At 50.3% G+C, this 26,204-nt stretch overlaps 1 protein-coding gene across 2 annotated transcripts in view; it reads left to right on the forward strand.

Moving 5' to 3' along the window:
- NRBP1 (nuclear receptor binding protein 1) overlaps window positions 1-26,204 on the forward strand; it is a 78,163-nt gene that overhangs the window by 47,903 nt on the left and 4,056 nt on the right. For both annotated transcript variants that reach the window (XM_075916280.1, XM_075916281.1), the window contains exons 8-12: window positions 8,488-8,571; window positions 8,868-8,926; window positions 12,934-13,032; window positions 13,162-13,294; window positions 13,571-13,673. In XM_075916280.1, coding sequence (XP_075772395.1) covers window positions 8,488-8,571; window positions 8,868-8,926; window positions 12,934-13,032; window positions 13,162-13,294; window positions 13,571-13,673 — 478 coding nt within the window. The remainder of the gene's footprint in view (window positions 1-8,487; window positions 8,572-8,867; window positions 8,927-12,933; window positions 13,033-13,161; window positions 13,295-13,570; window positions 13,674-26,204) is intronic.

The raw sequence follows: 26,204 nt of genomic DNA on the forward strand, positions 1-26,204 counted from the left end.
CCCATTCTGCATGTGTGAAACTGATTGTTCCTTCCTAAGTGGAGCACTTTGCATTTGTCTTTATTAAACTTCATCCTATTTATCTGAGACCACTTCTCCAGTTTGTCTAGATCATTTTGAATTCATGACCCTATCCTCCAAAGCAGTTGAAACCCCTCTCAGCTTGGTATCATCTGCAAATTTAGTAAGCGTACTCTCTATGCCAATATCTAAATCGTTGATGAAGATATTGAACAGAACCGGTCCCAAAACAGATCCCTGCTGAACCCCACTTGTTATACCTTTCCAGCAGGATTGTGAACCGTTAATAGTGCTCGCTTAAGCTGGCCCATCAAGCAGCATGTTTTGAAGGTAGCAAGAATTGTCAGCTTGATCTTCCATAATCAGAGTCCCTTCTCTGAGAACTGCCCCACAACAGCTTTTGGAAGTTGAAAACTGATTTTCAGCTTAAATCTCCCAGATGAGCATGGCAAGCAAGTTCTCTAGCAGGCCATGAAGAAAGACCATTCTGTATATCTTGACATGCTAGTATGTCATTGGCATTACAATAATTAGGCCCAGATAAGCACTGAAGTAGGGGTAGCTGGACTGTAATGACTACTGATCTGTTTGAATTGGTATAGCACCATGTTCAAAGGAGGTTGTCAGTAAGTTGTGTGAAAAGGAGCACCTCAGTTCTATCATAGAATCCTAGAACTGGAAGGGACTTTGAGGTGTCATCATGTCCAGTCCCCTGCCCTCATGACAGGACCAAGCACCCTCTAGATCATCCTTGACAGGTGTTGCTCTTAAATCTTTCCAGTGACGGAGATTTTGCCAACCTCCTTAGGCAATTTATTCCAGTGCTTAACCACCCTGACAGGTAGGAAGTTTTTCTTAATGTCCAACCCAAACTTCCCTTGCAATATAAGCCCATTGCTGCTTGTCCTGTCATCAGACATTCAGGAGAAGAATTTTTCTCCCTCCTCCTTGTTGCACTCTTTTAGGTATTTGAAAGCTATGTCATGTCCCTTCTCGGTCTTCTCTTTTTTCCAAATGAAAAAACCCCCCACAATTCTTTCAATCTTCCCTTATAGCTCATTATTTTGTAGACCTTTAATAATTCTTGTTGCTCTTCTCTGGATCTGCTGAGAGTCTATGGTTTAAGTTTAAAGGAACAAACAACAGCAGTGACATTGTGGTTGGTGTCTGCTACAGGCCACGGAATTAGGTGGATGAGGTAGATGAGGCTTTCTTCGGACAGCTGAGCGAAGCTTCCAGATCGCAGGCCCTGGTTCTCATGGGGGACTTTAATCACCTTGACATCTGTTGGGAAACCAATACAGCAGTACACAGGCAATCCAGGAAGTTTTTGGAGAATGTTGGGGAGAACTTCTTGACACAAGAGCTGAAGGATCCGACCAGGGGCCATGTGCAGCTTGACCTTCTGCTCACAAACTGGGAGGAATTAATAGGGGAAGTGGAGGTGGGTGACAACCTGGGAAGCAGTGATCATAGAATAGAATCATAGAATAATAGGACTGGAAGGGACCTCGAGAGGTCATCGAGTCCAGCCCCCCGCCCTCAAGGCAGGACCAAGCTCCGTCTACACCATCCCTGACAGATGTCTATCTAACCTGTTCTTAAATATCTCCAGAGAGGGAGATTCCACCACCTCCCTTGGCAATTTATTCCAATATTTGACCACCCTGACAGTTAGGAATTTTTTCCTAATGTCCAATCTAAACCTCCCCTGCTGCACTTTAAGCCCATTACTCCTTGTCCTGTCCTCAGAAACCAAGAGGAACAAATTTTCTCCTTCCTCCTTGTGACACCCTTTTAGATATTTGAAAACCCCTATCATGTCCCCCCCCTTAATCTTCTTTTTTCCAAACTAAACAAGCCCAGTTCATGAAGCCTGGCTTCATAGGTCATGTTCTCTAAACCTTTAATCATTCTTGTCACTCTTCTCTGTACCCTTTCCAATTTCTCCACATCTTTCTTGAAATGTGGCGCCCAGAACTGGACACAGTACTCCAGCTGAGGCCTAACTAGTGCAGAGTAGAGCGGCAGAATGACTTCACGAGTTTTGCTTACAACACACCTGTTGATACAACCTAGAATCATATTTGCTTTTTTGGCAACAGCATCACACTGTTGACTCATATTCAACTTGTGGTCCACTATGACCCCTAGATCCCTTTCCGCCATGCTCCTTCCTAGACAGTCGCTTCCCATCTTGTATGTATGGAACTGATTGTTCCTTCCTAAGTGGAGCACTTTGCATTTCTCTTTATTAAACCTCATCCTGTTTGCCTCTGACCATTTCTCTAACTTGCTAAGGTCATTTTGAATTATGTCCCTATCCTCCATAGAAGTTGCAACCCCACCCAGTTTGGTATCATCTGCAAACTTAATAAGCGTACTCTCATTGATGAAAGAAATGTAGCCGTGTTAGTCTGGGGTAGTTGAAGCAAAATGCAGGACAATGTAGCACTTTAAAGACTAATAAGATGGTTTATTAGATGATGAGCTTTCGTGGGCCAGACCCACTTCCTCAGATCAAATAGTGGAAGAAAGTAGTCACAACCATATATACCAAAGGATACAATTAAAAAAATGAACAAATATGAAAAGGACAAATCACATATTTGTTCATTTTTTTAATTGTATCCTTTGGTATATATGGTTGTGACTACTTTCTTCCACTATTTGATCTGAGGAAGTGGGTCTGGCCCACGAAAGCTCATCATCTAATAAACCATCTTGTTAGTCTTTAAAGTGCTACATTGTCCTGCATTTTGCCTCATTGATGAAGATATTGAACAGTACGGGTCCCAAAACAGACCCTTGAGGAACTCCACTTGTTATCCCTTTCCAGCAGGATTTAGCACCGTTAACAACTCTCTGACTACGGTTATCCAGCCAATTATGCACCCACCTTATCGTGGCCCTATCTAAGTTATATTTGCCTAGTTTATCAATAAGAATATCATGCGAGACCGTATCAAGTGCCTTACTAAAGTCTAGGTATATGACATCCACCACTTCTCCCTTATCCACAAGGATCGTTATCCTATCAAAGAAAGCTATCAGATTAGTTTGGCATGACTTGTTCTTCACAAACCCATGCTGGCTATTCCCTATCACTTTATTACCTTCCAAGTGTTTGCATATGATTTCCTTAATTACCTGCTCCATTATCTTCCCTGGGACAGATGTTTAAACTGAGTTTCCTGGGTTGTTCTTCTTCCCCTTTTTATAGATGGGCACAATATTTGCCCTTTTCCAGTCTTCTGGAATCTCCCCTGTCTGCCATGATTTTTCAAAGATCATAGCTAAAGGCTCAGATACCTCCTCTATCAGCTCCTTGAGTATCCTGGGATGCATTTCATCAGGACCTGGTGACTTGCTGACATCTAACTTTCCTAAGTGATTTTTAACTTGTTCTTTGTGTATCCTATCTTCTAAACTTACCCTCTCTCTGCTTGTATTCACCACGTTAGGCACACCTCCAGACTTCTCGGTGAAGCCCGAAACAAAGAAGTCATTGAGCATCTCTGCCATTTCCAAGTTTCCTGTTACTGCTTCTCCCTCCTCACTAACCAGTGGGCCTACCCTGTCCTTGGTCTTCCTCTTGCTTCTAATGTATTTATAAAAGGTCTTCTTGTTTCTCTTTATGCCTGTAGCTAGTTTGATCTCATTTTGTGCCTTTTCCTTTCTAATCTTGCCCCTGCATTCCCGTGTTGCTTGCCTATATTCATCCTTTGTTATTTGTCCTAGTTTCCATTTTTTTATGACTCCTTTTTTATTTTGAGATCATACAAGATCTCCTTGTTAAGCCAAACTGGTCTTTTGCCATATTTTCTCTCTTTCCTACACAGCGGAATTGTTTGCTTTTGGGCCCTTAACAACGTCCCTTTGAAATACTTCCAACTCTCCTCAGTTGTTTTTCCCTTCAGTCTTGCTTCCCATGGGACCTTACCTACAAGTTCTCTGAGCTTATCAAAATCTGCCTTCCTGAAATCCATTACCTCAATTGTGCTGGTCTCCCTTCTACCTTTCCTTAAGATCATGAACTCTGTTATTTCATGATACTGTCCCCTATACTGTCTTCCACTTTCAAGTTCTCAACTAGTTCCTCCCTATTTGTTAAAACCAAATCCAGAACAGCTTCTCCTCTGGTAGCTTTTTCAACCTTCTGAAACAGAAAGTTGTCTCCAATGCAGTCCAGAAACTTATTGGATAGCCTGTGCCCCGCTGTGTTAGTTTCCCAACATATATCTGGATAGTTGAAGTCCCCCATCACCACCAAATCTTGGGCTTTGGATAGTATTGTTAGCTGTTTTAAAAAGGCCTCATCCACCTCTTCCACCTGGCTAGGTGGCCTGTAGTAGACTCCTAGCATGACATCACCCTCATTTTTTTACCCCTTTTAGCTTAACCCAGAGACTCTCTACACAGCTATCTCCTACGTTCATCTCCACTTCAGTCCAAGTGTGTACATTTTTAATATACAAGGCAACCCCTCTTCCCTTTTTTCCCTGTCTGTCCTTCCTGAGCAAGCCGTACCCTTCCATACCAACATTCCAATCATGCGTCCCATCCTACCAGGTTTCTGTAATACCAATGATATCATAGTTGTATTTATTGGTTAGCAATTCCAGTTCTTCCTGCTTAGTACCCATACTTCTCGCATTTGTATATAGGCATCTAAGATACTGATTTGACCTTGCCTCCCTGTTGTGCCCTGACCCTCCTTTCTCCTTGCCATTATAGCCCACGCTTCCTCCCATTTCTGACCCATCTCCCAGGTCTCCATGTTTTCCACTTACCTGTGGTCTTTGCTCATCTGTTCCCGTCGCACCTAGTTTAAATCCCTCCTCACTAGGTTAGCCAGTCTGTGTCCAAATAGGGTCTTCCCTCTCGTCGAAAGGTGAACGCTATCTCTGCCCAGCAGTCCTTCCTGGAATAGCATCCTGTGGTCGAGGAAGCCAAAGCCCTCCTTGCGACACCATCCTCGCAGCCAGGCATTCACTTCTAGGATGCACCTTGTTTGAGATGAGGCGACCACATCTGTACTAGGGATTTAAGCGACTAGTTGCTCTGCTCTCTCCCCCCCCCCCCCCCAGCACCGTCTCGGGGTGGGGGGCAGGGGAGGAAGAGGCATAGCGGGGGCAGGGACCTAGCACAAGCTGGGAATCCATTGATTCCTGGCTTGCACCTGATCTCTTCTCTTCCCCCTCCCTCGCTGCATCTGTGCTTTTTAAACGTTTTAAGAGCTGTCAAGCTCTTAATACATTTAAAAGGCAGAGCTGCAGCAGGGTTAGTTCCTAGGGCCGAAAGCTAGCCCCACTGCGACTCTGCATTTCCCCTCGCCCCATCAGCTAATCGACTAGTGGATGGAAATTCCATCGAGTAGTCAAATAGCTGATTAGATGCCATTTAACATCCCTAATCTGTACACAGTATTCAAGATGTGGGCATATCATGGATTTATAGAGAGGCAATAAGATATTCTCTCTTATCTCTATCCATTTTCTAATGGTTCTGAATATAGAATCATAGAATAATGGAATTGGAGGGGACCTTGAGAGATTATCAAGGCCAGTCCCCAAGCACGGTCTAGATCAGGGGTGAGCAATAATTTTTAATGGGAAGCCACTCCAAGATTTATGCAAGTGGTCAAGGGCCACATTTCTACCGAGGGAGTTTGGGGTCTAGGATAGAGGTTGGGTGCAGAAGGGAGATTGGGGTAGGAGAAGGTGTGGAGTCTGACGGGGAGCTGGATGAAGGAAGGGGTTGTGATCTGGGGCAGAGGCTTAGGGTGCCGGGTCAGGGAGGGGATATCTGAGGATTCTGGCCTGAGGGAAAGCCTCTAGGATGGGGTACAGGGTCTGAGATGGAGTTATTACCTGGGGGAGGGGTGCAGAGAGTTTGGGTGGTGGCTTGGGGCAGTAGTTGGGGGACAGAGCGGGGGTGCCAGAGGCTCTAGCTGGGAAGCACTTATCTAGACAGCTCCCAGCCAGCAGCCCTGCATGAACCTGAAGCCTGCAGTTGCAAGCTGCTCCACGTGGCTCTGCTCCGACAGGATGAAGAGGGAGGGAAGAAGCTTTATTGCCTCTGGTACTAGCAAAATATCTCGGCTGCTATTGGTCGGAAATTGGCCGATGCTAGCTGAGAGATTTTGCTGAGGGGTGGGACAGAGCACAGCCTCCCTCCCTGCTCTCAGAATAGAGCAGCCACATTCAAAGTGTCGTCTGCTGTGCTGTACTTAGGGTCCCAGCAAGGCAGCCACGGGCTGGATCCAGTGGCTTGGTGGGCCAGATCTGGCAGCTGACGGGCTCTAGCCCACCCCGGTTTAGAACATGCCACTAGTTACCTCTCTCCATTCCAAAAATTTACCCTTTATTCCTACCCTTTGGTTCCTGTCTTTCAACCAGTTACCAGTCCATGAAAGGACCTTCCCTCTTATCCCATGACAACTTACTTTAAGAACCTTTGGTGACGGACTTTCTCAAAGGCTTTCTGGAAGTCTAAGTACACTATCTCCGTTGGATCCCCCTTGTCCACATGTTTGTTTGTCCTCCTCAGAACTCTAAGGCAGGATTTCCCTTTATGGAATCCGTATTGACTTCCCCTAACAAATTATTTTCATCTATGTGTCCAACAATTTTATTCTTTACTGTAGTTTCAGCTAATTTGCCTGGTACTGATGATAGACTTACCTCTAGAGCCATTTTTAAATATTGGCATCAAGTTAGCTGTCTTCCAGTCATTAGGGACAGAAGCTGATTTAAGGAGTAGGTTACAAACCACAGTTAATAGTTCTGCAATTTCACATTTGAGTTTTCAGAACTCTTGGGTGAATGCCATCTGGTCCCAGTGACTTGTTACTGGTAAGTTTCTGTTTGTTCCAAAGCCACCTCTAATGACACCTGTCTGGGACAATTCCTCAGATTTCTTTCCTACAAAGAACAGCTCAGGTTTGGGAATCTCCTTATCAGCTATGAAGACCAAAGCAAAGAATGTATTTAGTTTCTCCAGAATGACCTTATCGTCTTTGAGTGCTTCTTTGATATCCTGATCCCCCAGTGGCCCCACTGGTTGTTTGGCAGGCTTTCTGCTTCTGAGGTATTTAAAAACATTTTGCTATTACTTTTTGAGTTTTTAGCCAGCTGTTCTTCAGACTCCCTTTTGGCTTTCCTCGTTATATGTTTACACTTAGTTTGACAGTTTATGCTCCTTTCTCTTTTCTTTACTAGCATTTCACTTCCACTTTTCAAACAATGCCTTTTTATCTCTCTGCTTCTTTTACTTGGTGGCTAAGCCCCAACAGCACTTGTGGTTCTCTTACTGTGGTTTTTAATTTGGGGATACATTGAAGTTGGGCCTCTATTATGGTGTCTTTGGAAAGTTTTCATGCAGCTTGCAGGGATTTGACTTTTGCCCCTGTACCTTTTAATTTGTTTGTCTAACCTCCTCATATTTGTGTAGTTCTGAAATTAAATGCCACAGTGTCAGGCTGCTGAGGGGCTTTTCCCATCACAGGGGTGTTACATTTTATTACATTATGGTTGCTATTTCCTAGTGGCCCACTTACATTTACCTCTTAGATCTGATCCTGCGCTCCATTTAGGACTAAATCAAGAACAGCTTCTCCCTTTGTGGGTTCCAGAACCAGCTGCTCCAGGAATTGTTGTAAACGATGCTTCTGTGCAGTGGTTCAGCTTTTTCCCCAGAGTAACCTTGGGGAGAACACTGAAGTGTTGCTGCTTGGTAGGATTGTGTGTGGGGAGGGTGTGCATGCCCCATCGGCTGATCATGATGTAGGGCTGGGAGCACGTTGGTGCGGGAATGGCTGTGAGTACGAGGAAGGAGGGATGACCCTTGTGTTCTCTACCACCTTGATTTTTTTCCCTTTCCCCCCAACTTGTGGGGCTAATGCTTAGCCTGTTTGGAAACTTGTCCACAGCCCTCTAGTGAAGTGAGTGTCCTAGGAGCTTCCCCCCGAAAGCCCCACATTCTCATTCTGCTTGCCCTCACTCTTGGATTTGGTTCCATCTTGCTGCTGCTCATCGGCTGAGTGCTCCGGGTAGAGGCCTCGCACAGAGATGATCCATAGGTAGTCCTGCAGAGGTGTTGAGCTGGCTGTGTCTCTTCTCTGCACAGGGAGACCCCCATCTGCACTAGTGCCCTTGCTGACCATGGAACAACTTGCTTGATTGCCAAGCTGTCTGGTCTGGAACTCAGTGCCTCTGCAGCCAAGGTGCTCACACTGGATGCTGTGGTTCTGAGCTTAGCTGCTCCTCCTTTTGCAGAGCCAGGGAGCCACAGTTGCTGTTTGAGTCCAATGCTAGGTCTCCTAAGTGAGTGTGAGAGTTACGAAACCGGGTGGAGAAACTTTCCAGTGGCCCTGCTCATTGTGGATAGCTGTGCCTTCCTCCAGCAGCCTGGGGCCCAGCTGGTGAGGTTTGCTACATTTAAACATCTGTGACTCTCTTCCAGTGGCACCGGACACCATCAATAACCATGTGAAGACATGTCGTGAGGAGCAGAAGAACCTGCACTTCTTTGCCCCAGAGTATGGAGGTACAGTAAAGCAGCACAGTGCCAGCAGGCCTCAGGTGTGGTCTGGCTGCATTGTGTTTTGCTGGTAGGCTGGTCTGTGGGTGGCTATTTCCTGCATATCTTGGGAGAAGATGCAGCTAAGCGTAGCTATTGCTGTTTCCCCCTAGACTGTGTGGCCCTGATCTGGAGCCATTGGGATCCCTTGTCCCTGGAACAGCGGTGGGGAGGGGAGGTTGCAGGATCTCAGTGTCTGCTGTGGGGACTCCCAGTGCTATAAGGTGTTGAATTGACTGTGGAGCCTTGTTCCTTTGTTACAGAAGTTGCCAATGTCACTACTGCCGTGGACATCTACTCCTTTGGCATGTGTGCACTGGAGGTGAGTGGGAAGGTGGAGGGCTGGGGACGTGCTCTGGGTGTGGCGAGGGATGTCGAAGTGAAACAAGAATCCTTTCTGTTGAAGTTACTCAGTTTCCCAGTCCCTCAGTAACAGAGTGACTATTTCTGACCAAGTTCCATGCTCTCCGCCCACCCCTCCCTCCTTGCCTCCTAGCACTAACATGCTAGACAAGGCTTTGGGCTGGCTGGTCCCTCTCCATTAGTATCTGTCTTCTGTGCTGGTCATCTTTGAGTGGCACTTCCTGCTCTAAATGTAAGAAGTGACTTGAGGAACTTACTGCTGCAAGATACTGAGGCCAGGAGTTTAGTAGGGGTCAAAGGAGGAAGGGACGTTTATATGGAGAATCTGAAATACAAAGCTTACTGCTTCAGGGCATAAACCAGCTGCCTGAGACCAGACAGAATTGGCTCTGTCACTTATCCTCTAACAGCCCCTTTGTGGTGGCTTTCCCCTCACTCTGAAGCAGCTGATGCTGGTTACTCTTGGTGTCAGGAGATGGGGGTAGATGGACCCCCTGCTCTGCTTTGGCCTGTCCATTCCTATGCCCTTGAGTTAACCGGGTCTGAGCCAAGACATTAGGAGTTCAGCAGGAAAAAATATCCTCTGACCAGTTCCAAGAGAGAGACCAGGTAGAGGACTCTGCAATCCTTTATGTAAGCTGCTGTGGCCTAACAGTAGGAAATGTGGAGGGCTGGTGGGGCTCAGACTGTCAGTGTGGGGGAGTCACACCCCATCCACAGCCAGAGGTAACTATCAGCTGGCAGGGACACAGCATAGCTCAGACTTGTTACAGGAACCAGGAGCAGTTAGTACAGCCCAGCTTGGGGAGAGGGGCACCCTGAGTGAGGGCTCTAGGCCCCTGCTTGGCCCCCCAAGCCAGCTAGACTCCCCTCTCCCTGAGAGAGTCAAAACTAAATCAAAATACAGGACTACACCAGACTAACACGGCTACATTTCTATCACAAAACTAAATCACATACTCAGCAACTGGTTCCAGCTGTCTAGGCAGCTCCACCCCCTCCTTTGTCCTGCTTTCTGGGCCCTGGGTGTTACCTGACTATCACTGGTTGCATCTTCTCCCTAGGATCAGGTGGCAGGACAGCCTGGGCCATTCCCTATGTGCCTTCCCTCAGGAGTTCTCCCCCAGAGATCCCATCTCCCGCTGGGCACCCCTCCGCCCCCGTCCCCCACATGCAGTCACCCCCAAGCAGCACATGACCATAGGAATCACATACAGCAACTGGTGAATATAGTCCCCACTACATCTCAGACTAACACCACAATAACCTGTGAAGCAAAATCTGGTCTGGTATCTTAACCTCCTTGCGTTTCATAGAATCCTAGAGCTGGAAAAGACCTCAGGAGTCATCGAGTCCAGCCCCCTGCCCAAGGCAGGACCAGCCCAACTCAATCAACCCAGCCAGGGCTTTGTCAAGCCAAGACGTAAACACCTCTAGGGATGGAGACTCCACCCCCTCCCTAGGGAACCCATCCCAGTGCTTCACCGCCCTCCTAGTGGTCTGTGATGATGAGGGATTCTCCGCTGACCTGGCCGGTTGCCCATCTCTTCAGGGCTCTATGGGAAGTATACATAGCTCAATGCATGAAGCATTGACAATGATCCAGTAATTTGGACATAAAGCTTTTTAAAACCGGAGCCCGGGGATCAAGCAAATCAATCCTGGGACACAAGGGCAAATAACTGCTCTAGAGCAGAAAAGCAGACAGTCTTGCCCAGAAGCAGGAGAGGCCACGAGGTGAGGAAAGGCATGACGGCGTCCGCTGGGTCCAGTGCAATAGTATTCTCCCCAGCCTGGGATACAGAGGCTCCAGGGCAGGCATAGAAAGAATTGGACGCTGCAAAAGCCTGTGCAGTGGTTGGCAGGCTGTTGCTTGCTTCCACAGGAGATCAAAGGAAAGATGTCCAGGATGGTCCCCGAGTGCCCAGCCAGTGTCTGTGTGCCTCTCAGTGAGCAGCCGGGTCTCCGGGGAGGAGTTTGCTTGTCCTGTGGTCTGAGAGAAGCAGCAGTTGGTAACTGGTTTGTTCTCTGCAGAGGGGCTCTTGTTTTATTGTCCTTCTGTGTCAGGGCTTCAGTGCTGTGCTCTCTCGACAGAGGAAAGATCAAATGCTTGGAGGCCCATTGTCTAGGATGCCAACGTGCTATTGGAGATGGCCGAGGTGGCCTCCCCAGGGAATGCTGTTGAGTTACTTTGATGGCATAAATGAGACCAGAGAGTAAGGTGTGAACGTGACCCTGTTGCTGCACAACAGTGACGGGTGAAAACCCGCTTTGGCATTTTGAGTGCTGAGCCCTGTATGCTTAGTTCTGTGGCAAACGTTAGAACGGTGGTCCCCGAATGGAGGGGGAGAGTGCATGATGGGGCAGGAGGGAGCACCATGACCCCAGGCCAGCTCCACCCCAAGCCTCACTCCCCTCACCAGCCCTACCCATCCCTCAGTCAGGCTTCACCTCCAGACCCAGGTCTGCCCTCGCTCCCTCTCCAACTCAGGCTGCAGCTGTGCTCTGTCCCCCAGCCTCGCTTCAGCCCAAGCTCCACTGCTGAGGGACCTGCGTTTTGAAGTGGAATTGTTATGCAAATCAGAGCTCCTTTTTAGCTAAGGTGCTGGCTACTCATTGTGAGCAGCAGCCTGCCGGGAGGAGGGGGAGTTACTGTGGCTACATTGTGAGCTGCTGCCTTTGACAGAACAGACAAGCAGGAATGCTTCAAAAGGGCTTGGGGAGTGTGGCACTTTGTCCATCTTGGGAGGCAAGGACCTTGGTCAAGCATAGGCAGATGTTCTGGACTAGCAGGTCAGCCCTGGTCCTGGCCTCTCGCTCTACACCTGGCCTGTGACACCCTGGGGCTGGTTTGGGAGTGTCCGGCTCCATTCCTGTTTCTGCCCAGGCTGGGCAGAGGTGAATGTGCTGCTTCATCCCACCAGCTCGGTGTGGGCTGGAGATACTCGCTGGAGCAGGAGCCGGTGAATGTTAGTCTGGGTCCAGTGATGATGGCCAGACAGCCTTCCCAGTCTGGTCCTTGGCAAACAGCCAGTCGGTCTCTGGAGCAAGGCAGGGCCTGTTCGCCTTTGCACAAGGGAATCCCCCAAGGCCCATTTCCTTCGCATGATCCCAGAATAGCGCAGCCCATAGTTTCTCTTCCCCCATTTGCTCCACTCTCATTCTTCTCTCCTATTCGGGTCCCCGTGACACTCTGAACAGAGTCTTGGGTGGTGCCAGGTGAGCATTGTTTGGACTCATTCGCTCTGCCGAGTGCGGCGCAGGTGCTTGCAACGCCCTCGTTCCAACCCTTTTTCCAGGCGCTAGCTAGCCATTACCACAGCAGTCCCGTCGGGGTGGCGGGCTGCAGTTGGAAGCATGGGAGGAGCCTTACCGGAGCTTTGAGGTTCCCTCTTGTGGGTAGCAACACTGCTAATGGCACTTTCTTAGCTACCACTGAGAGTACTGGGCAAGTAGCCTTTCCAACTGGCTCTGGGCCTCAGTGGGAGCAGCAGTTGTATTGGCAGAGGTACGGCAGCCGTCCGGTTGGGCCCTGAGGGCCTGCAGGGTGTGACCTTCTCCTACAACATGGATCCAGTATTGCCAACCCCAAGAACACAGAAGCCATGAGTGAGACCCAGCTAACCCTGACCTGGACTTGAAAGTCATGATTTAAAAGAACAGCGGGTGCTGAGCCATCGGGTCTGCTAGCGTCCTTGGTTCAAGCTTGTCCCTACAGCCATGAAGGTTGCTCAAGAGTTTTTCTATATATATATAAAAAAGGCAGATTCTCCCTCTACCTCTGATCACGTGCCTCCTGGGGCTGGGACTTTACAAGAAGCACCAATTGTCTGATCACATGACACATCTCTCCCCCTCTTCCCCCCCCCCCCCCCAAAAAAAATTCTGGGAGTAACTTATTCAGACTGAGCTCGGATCGAGTCATTAGGCCACCTGGGCTTGCCTGACCTTACTTTCTGCTGGCAGATGGCGGTGCTGGAGATCCAGGGTAACGGTGAGTCCTCCTATGTGCCCCAGGAGGCTATTAACAGCGCCATCCAGCTGCTGGAGGACCCCTTGCAGAGGGTGAGTGCAAGGCAGTGTTAGGAATATGCTTGTTGACATGCAGGGACCAGCCTTGGCCCCTGGCAGCAGCACCCCTCTTTGGCTCTGTGGGCTGTGCCTTCCTAGTCTGTGTGGCTTGTTGCCTTGCAGGAGTTCATTCAGAAGTGCCTGGAGTTGGACCCTGGGAAACGCCCCACTGCTCGGGAACTCCTCTTCCACCAAGCTCTGTTCGAGGTGCCCTCCATGAAGTTGCTGGCCGCTCACTGCATTGTTGGACACCAGCGTGAGTATGAGATCCAGGGTGCACCTTGCTCTGGGCTTTCAGGACATCACTTCACAGCCCCCCAGTGCTGGGAAGCAGGCAGCTGTGTCTGGAATTCACTGCAGTCCTGCCAGGCTGGGGGTGGCTGTACCACTTGAGTCTTTCTCCTGCTCCCCTGGGTGGTGCCCTGCCTGCTGTGGGAGCAAGAGCTGTGTCCAGGGACTTCCAGCAGCCCCCCCAGGCAAATGTGGCAGGGGTTGAGCAGCTTGGATGACGCCTCTTCCCTCTTCTGTGCAGACATGATTCCTGAGAACGCGCTAGAAGAAATGACCAAAAACATGGACATGAATGCAGTACTGGCAGAGATCAACCACACGGACCGCGAGGGAGTCAAGATGATGTGAGTTCTCCTCCCGTCACTCCAGTGGACAGCAAGGGCTCTCCAGCACTTTGTGATCTATTGCTGTCATCCCTGGGAGCCCCAGCCCCTCCAGGCCAGGTGCTGGACAAAGACAGGCCCTACCTCCAAGAGCTTAGTGCTGAGCATGTGAGGCTCCCCTGCTCAGCTCTGGTGGGGGCGGGTTCATTGCGTGGGGATGGTCCCAAAAGCCTGGCTGCTGCGGCGGAGAGACTGGAGGAAGAGGCAGTCTTTGGCTGCTCCGGGTTGTCCTGGTCTTCCCAGGATTACACAGGGCAGCCATTGTTCTGTGTGCCTGGAATGATCCAGGCAGGGGATGTGGAGTGGTGTCCCAGGGGCTGGTGAGGAAGTAGGACTAATAGCGTAGCTCCTCTGACCGGCAGCCCAGCCTCTGCTCTGTCAGGTCAGGCTGGCTCCCACAAGTCGGTGAACACTTTCGGCACAAGCCCTAGCCATCTCCATCTTACCGTACCCCAGGGAATGTACTGAGTGCCCATGGCAAGGCTCTTCTCTGTCAGCTACATCCTTAAGCTGCTCTCTGCAGCCATGCCCATCTTGCCCAGTATCCTGTCTGCCAACAGTGACCAGTGCCAGAAGCCCCATAGAGAGTACCAGACCAGTAATCATCCAGTGGTCCATCCCCTGCTGCCATTGCAGTCCTGCCCGGGAGAGCCTGGGTGGCAGCAGGAGTCAGTGCCCCTGCACTCACTGTGGCAACGCAGTGGCCTACTCTGCTCTGTCGCCCATCTCCCAGCTAGGTCGCACTGCTTCACCCTGGCTCTGCTCTGTTTCTTGGCACCTGAGGAGTGACCTGGCTGGGAGAGGAGTGGAGCAGGCTGCTGCCTTGCTTTGCATCCCACAGCTCCTGCCGCCAGGGTGAGGGTGGGGGCCCCAAGCCCTGCTGCCATTCTGGTCCACACGGCCCTGGTAATTCGCTAGATTGCCTCTCGGGGGAGGGGGTACAGTGGTGGCGAAGCAGGGGAGGCTGTGGGTGGAGGAGGGCATCGCCTCGTGCCCCCTACAGACAGCCCAGCTTCTGGCAAACAGACTAGGGACACCAGCCCTGCCCACTCTGGCTAATACTCACTAATGGGCCTGCATTAACCTGCCTAGTTACTTTTGAACCTGTGGTTAGTCCTGGCCTCCTCTAGGCCAATATTGCTCGACAGATTTCCAGTGGTTCAAAATGGCCGTACTCCCAGCACTAATTCAGTCATGGGCCAAGAGGCCTTGTTCTCAGCCCTCAGTGGTCAGGGCACTTACTTCCGTTTCGCAACCCTTCCCTGTCAAAGGGGCCTGTGCTTCTCGGAGGCAAGAGTATTTTCAGCGCCTGGCGCTCCTGGTCCGTGTCTCATCAGTGTTCTCAGAAGTCTTCTGGGGTGATGACTCATCTCCACAAACAAGAAGTTCTGATTTTCCCACACTTTGCTGGCAGCCTGCTCAAAGGGATTCCTTCAACAGAACTTTGGCCACTCAGACCAATGTTCCCTCTAACTTTTCCCATCCATATGCAGAATAAATGATGTGCACCAAATCATGTGCAGATGTGCACCACCAGTAGAGAAACATGCTGCTGGATGTGGGTTCTGTGGTGGCTCTGCTGATCAGATTGAATCTCTCCTGGGTGGCCACCAAAGCACTCGCCTTCTAGGGAGCACTGCCGTAGACCTATTTCTGAGTTACACACCTTAACCCCAGCAAACATCTGGTTTTTGCAGGAGCTTATCTCAGTGCAGTAACGGCAGAGCATTCCTCCTTTCCACAGGTTCATACCTCTAGCCAATATAGTCAATACAGTGTGTCACCCTCAGCCATTGGCCAGAAATTGTCCCCCAGCAGCTGACATCTTGACAGTAAATCATGCGAGAGATCCCCCTGCTTCCAGGGTGGCTCAGAACTGTTGACTCGCCAAGCAGACACAGCTTAAATAGGTTCTTCTCCATGCCTGCATGTTGAACGAACAACCCTCTGTGTTTGCACAGGGGATCCCTGTGTTCAAACATCAACCTTGGTAAGAACAGCTGCAACCCTACGGGGATAGGGAGCCCACCTAGACGCTCACTCTGTTCAGTGTAGGATGGTCTTCTCTCGAATCCCCCCTCATGGACTGGCTGGGTCTGAGAGCAAGCAGACATGCCTGTATCCATTTCCTCCCACTGATCAGAGGCAAATATATAAAGAGTGTGATGGACAACATGTCCTAGGTGTCTTACGTAAATTGTCAAGCGGGGAGAAGATTGCTTTCCCTCTCCACCAAAGCAGTCCAGCTTTGGAGGTGGTGCACGTGAAACCAGATCACTAGCCCACCAGCTTACCTTTCAGGCATACAAAACGCCGCCGTGGCCGTCCTCAGCAGACACTTCTCCCAAGCTCACGATTGGGAGAGGGAGCTCACTCCACTCAGTGTGTTTCACTGTTGGGGTTTCCTACAGATAGTCTCCTTCGTTCAAAAGAAGAATGCTCCCAGTTGTGTTCAAGAGGGGTCACCACTCCCTGGGGTACACCTTTACCCAGTAGTGAGCAGCCTGTGGCCCATGGGCCCCTCCAGCCCATTGGGTTCCAAGTGGTGGCCTAAAGACATTTTGTTTGCTGTTGCTCACGTGCGGGGTTGCCAGATTCCACTGTATTTTCTGCTGGTATTGCTAAAGTGACATGCGCCTGGAGCGAGGTGTGTGCTGACTGCACACAGCATTGACTGGGAGAGCCGGGTGCTCCCTCTGCATCCAATCAAGGTGCTGCTATGCTTCAGTTGGCACCCCCTGCAAATTCTAGGTCTGCTTAGCAAAATTCCCCTATCCCACAAGACCGTCTTGGTTATGACAATCTTACGGGCCAGTGAGCTGGAGGGCCACTCACTAGCCTAGGTTGCCTATCGCTGCTTTTCTCCTGTTGTGTGCGTTTCCCCGGCTAGCCAGGGTACTGGTCAAGATAGGCGCAGCCAAGGTGATTCTGGGACCTGTCAGAAATGAGAAATGTAGTTTTCTTTCTTCACTCAGCTCAGTGCTTGTCAACCAGTCACACTAGACTGTCTCCCATCTCCCCTCGCAGGATGCCAACCCAGCCTAGGTCTTGGCTCTAGGCTCAAGGCCTGGTTCGAGGGGATTAGAAGCAGCTTGTTCTGGTGGCATAAAGAGAGTGCTGTTGCGGAGCAGGAAATAATCTACTTGTGACACGCACCCAAAAGTGTGTGGGAGTCAAACATTTGTGAGACCAATGCTGCTCAGTCACCCGGTTTTATGAGATCCCTTTGTAACGCTTTTCAGTCTAGGTTGGACCTAACTCTCTGGAGTAGTTTTGTAGTGTCTGCAAGTGTTGCCACCTCACTCCGTGTTCACTCTTTTCTAGATCATAAGGTAGGTCCTTCAGGGATCCTGCTACTTACCTCTGCCCATTTTAAAACTGACCAATTATTTCTGTCTCTTAACCAGTTACTGATCTAAGGGCACCTTACCTCTTATTCCATGACTGCTTTGTTTGCTTCAAAGCCTTTGGTAAGAGCCCTTGTTGAAGGGCTTTCTGAAAGTTCAAGTTCTTCGAGTTCTTGCTTATGTTCATTCTACCTAGGTGTGTGCGCACCGTGTGCACGAGTCCCGGAAGGTTTTTACCCTGAGTAGTATCCAGTGGGCCATCTGGGGAGAACCCTGGAGTGACACTGGCATATCGGCCCATCTATACCCCTGCTGGCCCCCCACCCCAAGTTCTTTCTTACCCCCCCTCCCCAGGGTTGCTGGAGCGCTTTGCTTGTTATTTGCAGTTGTGCCCTTAGTTCTAGTAAATCGTTGTGTAAATGGTTCTCCTTAGAGTAGTTGTTTGGTTGTTTACATTAGAATTGTTGTTTCGCACCCCTGCTTCCACCTTAGGGAGAACGCCAGCGCTGTGCATGGTTCCAAAAGCCCATGTCCTGCAGAGACCCACAGGACGAGTGTTTTAGGTGCCTAGGTGAAGGACATCTCACTGACTCATGCAGAATCTGCAGGTCGTTCAAGCCTAGAACGAAACTCAAGCGCGACTCTAGGCTAGAACTGTTGCTGATGGAGTCAGCGCTCCAACCTGCGCCATCAGGCCCCACGCTGTCAGTGAGGAGTGCACCAGCATCGGTGCGTGATGTGGGGGCTGCGCCGAGGTGCGCAGTGAAGCCTGACCGTTCATTGACACTGCGGCGCCAGTGCCAGTCCCTGGCAGCAAGGACAACCCAGAAGGTGCAAAGAGGGAGATTGTGTCGAGGTGGGAGCATGGGGTGCGTCCACAAACGGCCCACCCAAACACAATGTTGCTCCCGTGCTGCGTAGGTGCAGGTTTAGCTCCACACAGCCAAGCAGTCCGGAGGTCCAGGACCTCTCAGCATGAGGTCCGTGAACCATCAGTCCTGGACACGTTTGCGGTGGCCCATGAGCTCATTGAGCTCACATCTCCGCCGGCCTTGGCACTGCGAGAGGCAGGCCCCCACGCACAGCCCTGTCGTGAGAGGCTAGAGGCATTGAAGCCTCCAGCACCAAGGCGTTTACCATCGGCCTGGGGCGCAGGCCTGGCACCAAGCCCCACAACAGACCCGCTCCAGCTGGTGCAGGGATCAGGGTACTGCGCAGGATATTAACCACCCAGCACCTATAGCACCGTGCCCTCAGCCCCCTCCAGAACCGGGCCGTACGCATTATGCCGGCACCCAGGGTATCGCACCGGGGGAAACCTGCGGTGCTGGTGCACCATAGCAGGTCCCATGATCCGATCTCATCCATGGCACCACCATGGTCAGCGTTGGATTACTCTTCGGAGTCAGAATCCATGATTTTGAGGGCTTTCTCACACCAATCTTCTGGATCTCGGTGATTCCGTTCTCCGCACCGGTCCCACTCACGGAACCAGTCCAGTTCGATTTGCCTTTCTAGGCACGTCATTCCGTTACCACCGGTGTGGCTGCCTCAGTGGCAACCACAAACACAGTGGCCTTTTTGGACCCCCTGGACACATCACCAGGCCCAAAGGCAGCGTGTGCCAGGATCGGTTTCGGCCTCCCTGTACTCAGGGCATAAAGGGACCCCCGTCAGCTACACCCCTTACCTGGGCACTGACTTTGGAGCCCAGGGTTAGCCTGTTGGGAATGGCAGGAGCTCCAGTGCCTGTACACCAGCCAGTCCCTGAGAGCCAAGTCTGACCGCAGTCTCCTCAAAGACCCCTTCTTCCCCTCCCCACCTCCTCCCGAGGAGACTGTATTGCCCAGGGAATCATCATCCTCTTCCCCCGATAAGGTGTTGGTGGGCCCGTTTCCAGTCATGCCGACCATGGACATGCACACCCACCAGGAGCTCCTTTGGAGGTTGGCAGCAAACCTGGGGGTACTGGCTGAGGAGGTACCAGAGGAGACTGACCTGATGGTGGACATTCTAACGGCGGATGCCCCACCTAGAATTGCCTTGCTGCTGAATAAAACGGTGGCCAAAATTACTAAGCTTGTGGCAGATGCTAGAGTCCATTCCACCTACACAAAAAGAGGTGGAGAGGTGGTACTTTGTTCCTCAGGCTGGGCATGAACACCTGTTTGCCCATGCACCCCCTGGCGTGGTTGTGGTGCAGGCCACATGCCGGAGGGAGAGGCAGGGCCAGCCTGGGCCTACCCCCAAGAGCAAAGAACCAAAAAAGCTCGACCTCTTGGGGAGGGGAAGGCTTACGTCACCACAGGCTTGCAGCTTGCAACAGGCAATGGTTGGCAGATACACCTGTAACTCCTGGTGTCACTAGAGATGTTTAAGGACCAACTTTCTAAGGAGTCCCAGCAGGAGTTCAGGGTGCCTGTGGTGAAGGCAGAGTGGTGTCTTGCATGGTCCTCCAGGTGGCCTTGGACGCTGCTGACTCAGTGGCGAGATCAATGGCCACGGGTATAGTGATGCATTGCAGTTTGTGCCTGCAGGTGTCTGGTATTCCACCAGAAGTCCATTGACCCTGCAGACCTTGCCCTTTGAAGGGTCGGGGCTCTTTTCAGAGCAAACTGACAATAAGCTTCGTGGCCTAAGGTTAAGGGTGTGACGTTGAGGGGCCGGGGTGTGGATACCCAAGGCCTTCAGGCTATGGAGGCAGTTCCAGCAGGGCCCCAGGCAGGAGGGCAATAGGAAGAGAAGAACAGAGGCAATGATAGGGCCAACCATAGACGTTCGAGGTTGGCGTCCAGTCAGACGCAGGGGCCCCCTAATAAGTCACCGGGCCTAAGGTCAGGATTTTGAAATTATGCCTGGGGGCAGACTACCACACCTGATCCTAGATCATCCCTTCATGAACAAACTGGGCCCTTTCGATCACCATGGACCACTGGGTCCTCGAGATAGTGGCGTGTACTCTGTCTTGTTCCTGTCCTTCCCACCCCCCTTCCCCGTCCCTCTTCAGGGACCCCTCTCACGAGCAACTCCATCAGCAGGTTCACCCGCTGCTTGCGCTGGGTGCGGTAGAAGTGGTTCCGCGAGAATTTCAGGGGAAAGGGTTCTGCTTCCAGTATTTCCTCATCCCAAAGTGCAAGGGGGGGCCGTTCACTCCATCCTAAACCTCAGAGAGCTCAATGCCTGCATAAGGAAGTCAAGGTTCAGGGTGGTGACCCTAGCCTCCATCATTCCCTCGCTTGATCTAGGGGACTAGTACTCCACCCTTGACTTGGACGCGTATTTTCTCATCTCTGTCATCCCTTCCCACAGAAGGTTCCTCCATTTTACAGTTTGCTCTGGCCACTACCAGATTACGGTCCTCCCATTTGGCCTGTCAGCAGCCCCCAGGGTATTTACCAAATGCATGGCGGCAGTGGCTGCCTTCCTAAGGAGGAGAGAAGTGCAGGACTTCCCTTTCCCTGGGCGACTGGCTCATTGGGTTTGATCCAAGAGCCAAGCGGTGGCCCACATAGCCCTGTTTCAAGAACCCTTCTCCTGCCTAGGGCTCATGTTGAATAAGGATAAATCAACCCTTGACCCTGCGCAGGTTATAGAGTTTGTGGGAGTGAGGCTGGATGCCACGACAGGTCGGGCGTCTCTGCTAACCACCAGGTTTGTGGCAATGAGGGGCATCGTTCTGAGGCTCCAGGCCGCATCTCTGACCACGGCAAGAAACAGCATGAGGCTTCTGAGCCATATGGCGGCTTGTATGTACGTAGTGCAGTATGCCAGGCTGTGCCTGAACCCTTTCCAGGCCTGGTTGGCGAGGGCCTTCAGGCCAGCCCACGATCAGGTCGATGTCCTGGTGACCAACCCACTGGAGGTCCTGCCTACCCTGGATTGGTGGCTGCAGAAAAGGGACGTGCGGGGGAATCCCTTTTGCCCTGCAGCAGCCCTAAGTGTAGTTAGTGACGGACACATCTGACATGGGATGGGGAGTCCGCCTGGCCGACTTACGCATGCAAGGTATGTGGGCGCTGCATATCAGCATTGGAACATGCTCTGAGATCTCCAGAGATGGACATTCTACAGCCTCCCCAGGCACCTTATTCCAGTGTTTAACCACCCTGACAGGTAGGAGCTTTTTCCTAATGTCCAACCTAAACCTCCCTTGCTGCACTTCCAGCCCATTGCTGCTTGTTCTATCCCCAGATGCCAGGAAGAACAATTTTTCTCTCCTCCTTGTAAAACCCTTTTGATACTTGAAAACCGCTATCATGTCCCCTCTCAATCTTCTCTTTTCCAAACTAAACAAGCCCAGTTCTTTCAGTCTTCCCTCATAGCTCATGTTCTCTAGACCTTTCGTCATTCTTGTTGCTCTTCTCTGGACCTTCTCCAATTAATCTACATCTTTCTTGAAATGTGGTTCCCAGAAATTGACACAATAGTCCAATTGAAGCCTAATCAGCAGAGACTGGAGAGGAAGAATAACTTCTCGTGTCTTGTTCATAACACTCCTGTTAATGCATCCCAGAATCAGGTTTGCTTTTTTTTGCAACAGCGTCACACTGTTGACTCACATTTAGCTTGTGGTTCACTCTGACCCCTAGATCTCTTTCTGCCGTACTCCTTCCTAGACAGTCGCTTCCCATTCTATATGCGTGAAACTGATTGTTCCTTCCTAAGTGGAGCACTTTGCATTCGTCCTTGTTAAACTTCATCCTGTTGACCTCAGACCATTGTGGTCCCTTCCAGTTCTAGGGTTCTATGATTCTGCGCTCATTGGATGTAAGAAGAGCGCCTGTGGTTTTTTTAGACAGGACAAAGCCTTTTCATAGCCATAGTGGATAGGATGAAGGGCCTCCCAGAGTCGTCCCAGCGCCTGTCCTTGTAGATCATGGCATGTATTAAGGAGCAGTGGAAAAATGGGCTCCTCCTATCAGAGCCCAGGCCTCCTCTACAGCCTTCCTAGCACAGGTACCAATTCTGGACATCTGTAGGGCAGCTGCCTGGTCATTGGTTCATACTTTTGCTAATCACTCAGCAGGCTAGACACGACGTGGCCATTGGCAGGGCAGCGTGCAGTCCATTTCCCGCTAGGTTCCAAGCCCTCCTCCATGGGTATCCTCCTTGGGAATCACCTGCAAGCACTCGAAGAAATGGTTACTTTACCTCATAATGGTTCTTTGAGAGATGCTGTATCCCACCTGCTTCCCCTTCTTTCATGAATCTGTTCTTTCCTAAGGTTTTTTGGTCTGTAATTACCAGTATGGCCTTAGGAACCTTTTTAAAAAAAGGGTTCCATTTGCTGTCTGCCAGCAGTCTGATATAGAGGCTGATTTAAATGAAAGGTTGCAAATTACAGTTAATTCTGCAATTTCATACTTGAGTTTCTTCAGAACCCTTGGGTGGTACCACCTGGGCCTGGTGACTTCTTGTTGTTAAGCTTATCGGTCTGTGCCAAAATCTCTCTTCCTGATACCTCAATATAAGAATGACCAGACTGGGTCAGACCAAAGGTCTGTCTAACCCAGTATCCTGTCTGCCGACAGTGGCCAATGCTAGGTACCCCAGAGGGAGGGAACACAACAGGTAATCCTCATGTGATGCCTCTCTGGTCATCCATTTCCAGAGAAACAGAGGCTAAGAATACCATTCCTACCCATCTTGGCTAATAACCATTGATGGACCTAACCTCTGTGAATCTATCTAGCTCTTTTTTTCAACCCTGTTAAAGTCCTGGTCTTCACAACATCTTCTGGTGAGGCGTTCCACAGGTTGTGCGCCGAGTAAAGAAAAACTTCCTTTTGTTTGTTTTAAACCTACTGCTTATTAATTTCATTTGGTGACCCCTAGTTCTTATATTGTGGGAATAAGTACAGTAATTACTCGTTTAACATTTGCCCACTTACCATGTTTTCGCAATAGCACGATTTTTTTAGGGAACGTTTTTTGAATAACATGACTGTCCCTGAAATAAGTTTCCCCAGCTGGCCTGTTGCTGGTGGCCATGCAGGGCTTCCCCTGCCTCCCTGAAAAGCGGTGGAGGGTTTGCTGCTTGCTGCGCCGTTCCCCGCCGACCCCCCCATCACTGGACACAATGCGGGTCCCAGCAGACCCGTCACAGAGGCATACTCCCAACCCAATACTCCTCCCCTTCCCTTTCCCAGAGCCAAACACCCCCCTCCCTGCTGTAACCCAGTCCCCTTTCCCCCCCAACCTTATGTCCCGGTCCCCAGGCAGCTGCCTGCGCTCATCAGCCAGCTGCTAGCAAGTGCAGGCTGGAGCCTCGAGCGCACGTACTCTTGAAACGCAACCCCCTCCTTTTCCATTATTTTTAGTGGCAAAATTGACCCCGCGTAACACGTTTTCACTTAACACAATCGTTTTCTGAAACTTATCTGTGTTAAATGAGTTACTATATAATACTTTTCCTTATTCACTTCTTCTACACGGGTCATGATTTTATAGACCTCTAGCATATCCCCCCTTAGTCTTCCCCAGTACTTTTTTGTAAAAAAAACAAAAAAGAAAAGATACTGGTACTCCAGGGGAAAAGTTGTTGAGCTCTGACTGGAGGTGCTGGTACTGAGTACCGGGCAGTACAGTCACCAAAAAAGCACTGGTTTTCTCTTTTCTAAGCTGAAACAGCCAAGTCTTTTTAATTTCTTTTCATATGGGGCCTGTTCCAAACCCCTAATCATTTTTATTGCCTTTTTCTAAACCTTTTCCAATGCATCTTTTTTGAGATGAGGTGACCACATCTGTACACTGTATTCAAGATGTGGGTGTTTTATATCGAGGCATTAAGAGATTCTTGTCGTCTTCTCTATCCCTTTTTAATGATTCCTAACATTCTATTTGCTTTGTTGACTGCCGCTGCACAGTGGGGCTGTCTCTACACTGGGCCACTTATTCCGGAAAAGCAGCTGCTTTTCCGGAATAAGCTGCGAGCTGTCTACACTGGCCCCTTGAATTTCGGGAAAAGCACTGACGATCTACTGTAAGAAATCAGCTGCTTTTCCGGAAAAACTATGCTGCTCCCGTTCGGGCAAATGTCCTTTTTCCGGAAAACTGTTCCAGAAAAGGGCCAGTGTAGACAGCCCAGTAGTCTTTTCCGCAAAAAAGCCCCGATCGCGAAAATGACGATCGGGGCTTTTTTCCGGAAAAGCACGTCTACATTGGCCACGGACGCTTTTCCAGAAAAAGGGCTTTTCCGGAAAAGCATCCTGCCAATGTAAACGCTCTTTTTCCGGAAATACTTATAACGGAAAACTGTTCCGTTTTAAGCATTTCCGGAAAAAGGTGCCAGTGTAGACGTAGCCTGGGTGTTTCCAGAGAATTATTCACAGTATCTCCAATATGCAATTGTAGCCAAATTTAGTCCCCATTATATTGTGTGTATAGTTGGGATTATTTTTTCCAGCCTCTCTAATCTCCTTTAGCATTTCATAGTCACTATTACTGTCCTGACGAGGTGGTCAATAATATATCCCTACAGCTATATTCTTCTTACTGGAGCATGGAATTACTATCTATAGAGATTCTGTGGAACATTTTGGCTCATTTAAGATTTTTACTTCATTTGATTCTACATTTTCTTTCATGTATAGTACCACTCCCCCGCCAAATTGTTCTGTCCTTCTGATAGATTTTGCACCTTGGTATGACTGTGTCCCCTTGATTGTCCTCATTCCACCAACTTTCTGTGATGCTTCTTATATCAATATCCTCCTTTAAAACAAGGCACAGCTAGGATGCCAGCTCAGCTGGGCTGGGAAGGGGCGGGAAGCTGGTACACAGCTGAGCTGAGCTGTGGGGAGAGCCAGGAAGCAGGGAGAGGGGTGTCGGGGGTGCTGTGGGGGTAGAGGCCCTGAAATGACATCCTCTGGTCTGGAAAAATCCCTCCATTCAGGGACAGGTCCTGAGTGTGCTGGACCAAGGAGGTCCAACCCGTAGTGTGTTGCGGCAGGACAGAGAGCAGACCCATTGACAGCCGTCCCAGGCTATTCATTGTGGAATCCAGCCTTGTAGGTGGGAAACATAGTGCAAAGATGATCCAAGAGTGTTAGTTCCTCACCCAGGCTAAAGGAGTCTCTGGCTCACCCCTCGTGCTGTCCAGGTTGTCTTTGTCCATTTTAGCTTAGTTCGCTTTGACAGCTCAGTCTGAAGCATGTACAGAGCATCTCTCCGGGAGAAACTTCCCTAAAAGGGAAGAACCTGTGACCCTTCATAACGATTCTCACACAGGATGTGGCAGAGGGCTGAGAAATCGTCATTCTAGTCCCGCAGTGGCCTAGAAAGCGCTGCATGGCCAATGAATCTCTCTTGCACGTGCGGAAAAGAACAGGCTTCTTGAAGCACCCTTGGGCCACTTCTAGTTTCTCATAGATCCCAAGGGCTGAAGGGACATTGAGCCTCCAGGCTGACTCCTGCCCAGGCCAGGCCAGAGGTGGCCTCTAACTCAGAGCAGGTCTGCTAGAGAAACCAGCCAGCTCCGGGATCAGAGGAGAGGCGCAGCTTAGCCAGCGGAGTCAATGAGCCTGTCCAGACAACTCTATCCGGAAATGCATTTCTTGTGTGAATGGGACCAGACTGGTTTGGGGAAAGGACGGTCTGGAGGCCTGGCCTCTAACTAGTCCTCACCAAGTTATGGTGATCTTGGCTATGCTAGTGTCTCCTGGGCGCATTGGTAGAGTCCTAGGAGCCAAATGCCATAGAGAAATGGGCACCGGCCTTGGGAGCATTCCGACGCGGGACTCCATGTGAGCGCTATCAGGCGATGAGCCCTCAGACTGGCCATATGAGACGAGCTTGCTCTTGGCTTTTCTAGTTGCCGCAATCTCTGAAAGGCAGGGTTAGAAACTGATGCCCCTCTGTTGTGGCAAAAAGCTGTTCTCTTAGCTCCGGAAACCTTTCTGCCCAGGGCTTCATAGCTGCATCAGCTGGTATGCCTGGCACCTGTGAAGCTCTGTGGGGAATGAGGTACATTGCAAGAATTCCAGAAGAATGAGGCACTGCAAGACTGGTGTGTTCTCTCCCCAACCCCGTCCCCCAGCTGGGGACATGGTGACCATGAGAGTCTCGTGATGACAGGCTTGCTGGCTGTGCAGGTAGATGATATTGAGACACCTGGGTGGTCTCTGGTACCAGCAGGTACGGAGAG

Source organism: Pelodiscus sinensis, unplaced genomic scaffold, assembly GCF_049634645.1.
Source record: "Pelodiscus sinensis isolate JC-2024 unplaced genomic scaffold, ASM4963464v1 ctg80, whole genome shotgun sequence".
Taxonomy (NCBI): domain Eukaryota; kingdom Metazoa; phylum Chordata; order Testudines; family Trionychidae; genus Pelodiscus; species Pelodiscus sinensis.